The sequence below is a fragment of the Anoplophora glabripennis genome, unplaced genomic scaffold (assembly GCF_000390285.2).
Source record: "Anoplophora glabripennis isolate ALB-LARVAE unplaced genomic scaffold, Agla_2.0 scaffold6118, whole genome shotgun sequence".
In the NCBI taxonomy this organism is placed as follows: Eukaryota; Metazoa; Arthropoda; class Insecta; order Coleoptera; family Cerambycidae; genus Anoplophora; species Anoplophora glabripennis.
The window spans coordinates 2,103-4,193 of record NW_019422194.1 but is presented as its reverse complement, the minus strand read 5'-3'; the positions used below and the strand labels follow the sequence as shown (position 1 = coordinate 4,193).

At 34.1% G+C, this 2,091-nt stretch overlaps 1 protein-coding gene across 1 annotated transcript; it reads left to right on the top strand.

The window, feature by feature from the left end:
• Positions 1-506: 506 nt before the first annotated feature.
• On the top strand, positions 507-2,054 carry LOC111692997 (E3 ubiquitin-protein ligase sina-like). The gene has a single exon (XM_023457137.1). It carries the CDS (start codon positions 514-516, stop codon positions 1,999-2,001), a length of 1,488 nt encoding a protein of 495 aa, XP_023312905.1. The 5' UTR covers positions 507-513; the 3' UTR covers positions 2,002-2,054.
• Positions 2,055-2,091: the final 37 nt, after the last annotated feature.

Genomic DNA, 2,091 nt, shown 5'->3' with positions numbered 1-2,091 from the left:
ATATTTTAGAGCAGATTGAAAAAAAAAATTACAAAATTCAATCATTTTTCTGTTTGTTATGATTTTTTTTTTTTCAAAAAGATGTATATTTCACAATAATAAAGTTAGAACGATAAAAATAGGAGACATACCTAAAACTCTAAGCTTCTATGCCATAATTTCAAAATGACTTAATTTCATGCAGGGTGGTAGAAATTTAATGCCGAATTTAGTTAACTTTAAACCATCTTAACTTATTTTTTTTAATGGAACAACCTGTATATTTTTGCGTAAATAAGTTATGTCCCATAAATTTTATCGCTCTAACTTTATTATTGTGAAATACACATCTTTTTGAATTAGGCAGTGCATTTTTATTATTATTTTTTTAATTAAATATATAAAAAACGGTTAACTTTAGGGATAGGAAACCTTTATGAAAGTTCACCTAAAAATTGACGTAGAATAATATACACGTTGTTCCATTTAAAATAATACCATATATAAACCATACGTTCTTTTTCAGAAGCTGCTATGAGTTTCGTTACTAACCAACAACTCCAAAAGTTAAGATGCTTGAAGTGTCGAAAGTATCTATCATATTTCCCGATATATCAAAGTTACGACCAGCAAGGCTGCATTTGTGGACGATGCTCTGTCGAAGGCAACGTCGAGAGGAACACCATCTACGAGGAAGTAACTACAATACAAAAATTTCCCTGCTGTTATGATGTAAGTGGTTGTCTGGACAGTTTATATCCAGACGAGGTGCCCATTCACGAAAAATTTTGTAAATTTAGAACTTATGACTGCCCATCAAACACCACTAGTAAATGTAAATGGCGAGGATTAGTTAAAGACATGTGGGATCATTTTCAACGTCATCACGCGATATACACCATCAAAAACAACGAATTTGAAATTGATCTCGTTGGAAACTATAGCGAAAATTATCTGTTGAACGTTGAAGATGAGTTGTATATTGTTAATCAAAGTAACTCCAGAAGCAATAGCTTTTCTTGCAATGTTTCCTATATAGGTTGCAACATAAACTCCCAAAGCTACTCATATAAACTCACTTTTACGAATATGAGGAACAGACTAAACAACTTTGCGATCAGCGAAAAACTGGGAGAAGGGATTAATCTAGATAGAACCTTTATCACGGAATCATTAGGAAATCCCAGCATAGTCTTGGTTCGTATCCAAATAGTCACACAAGAAGACAATGAAAACCACTTCGAGGAAGTTCAGTGGGAGCTGCTGGAAGAACTGGAATGCAGCTATTGCTTGGAATTCTTGCTGCCGCCTGTTCAACAATGCATAACTGGCCACAGCATCTGCTCCAACTGCAAAATGACGCAGAGTGTGTGTCCGACATGCACCAAAGACTTCAAGGACACTGTCAACATAACACTGGGAAAGCTGATCGACCACTTGGTTTACCCTTGTAAGAATGAAGGGTGTAATTTCACGTGTAAGGCAAAAGATATAAGTGAACACTACTCCAAGTGTATTTATGGTAAATTTAAATGTCCTCTGCACGATTATGAAAATTGCAGTGAAGAGATATATTACACTGGACTATACGATCACATATTGACCAACCATTATGAAAACTTACTGGAAATGGACACCGTCAGTGTCCCTTTTAAGATTTATCATGAGGAAAATGAGACTGAGCCCGGAGATGACGACAAAAACTTAAATGAAGATTGCTTCATATTAAGATACGATTTTCGACTGTTCAAGCTGCATTATAAGTATGAAAATGGTATGTTTCAGTGGGAAATGCAACTGATTGGCTCTACAAATGAAGATAAAAAATATGATTTTGAAGTAGACGTCGTGGATAACAGGAGAAACCAAAGGATATTTTTTAAAAGGGAATGTAGCACGTTAAGTAGCAAGACTGAAGCTTTTGCTGAGGACAGGTCTTTTATATACATAGATATTGATCAGGTTCACAGCATGATCGATGAAGAACTTATATACTCTGTACGCATTTTGCCTAAATCTTAATTTTAAGAAGATCAAGAAGAGTACCTATCTTCATATTTTATATTAATGTAATTTAACTACATAAAATATAATAACAAAGACAGCATTTTT

Coding starts and splice junctions, on each gene's coding strand:
- LOC111692997 (XM_023457137.1), top strand. CDS start 514: ATGAGTTTCGTTACTAACCAACAACTCCAAAAGTTAAGATGCTTGAAG.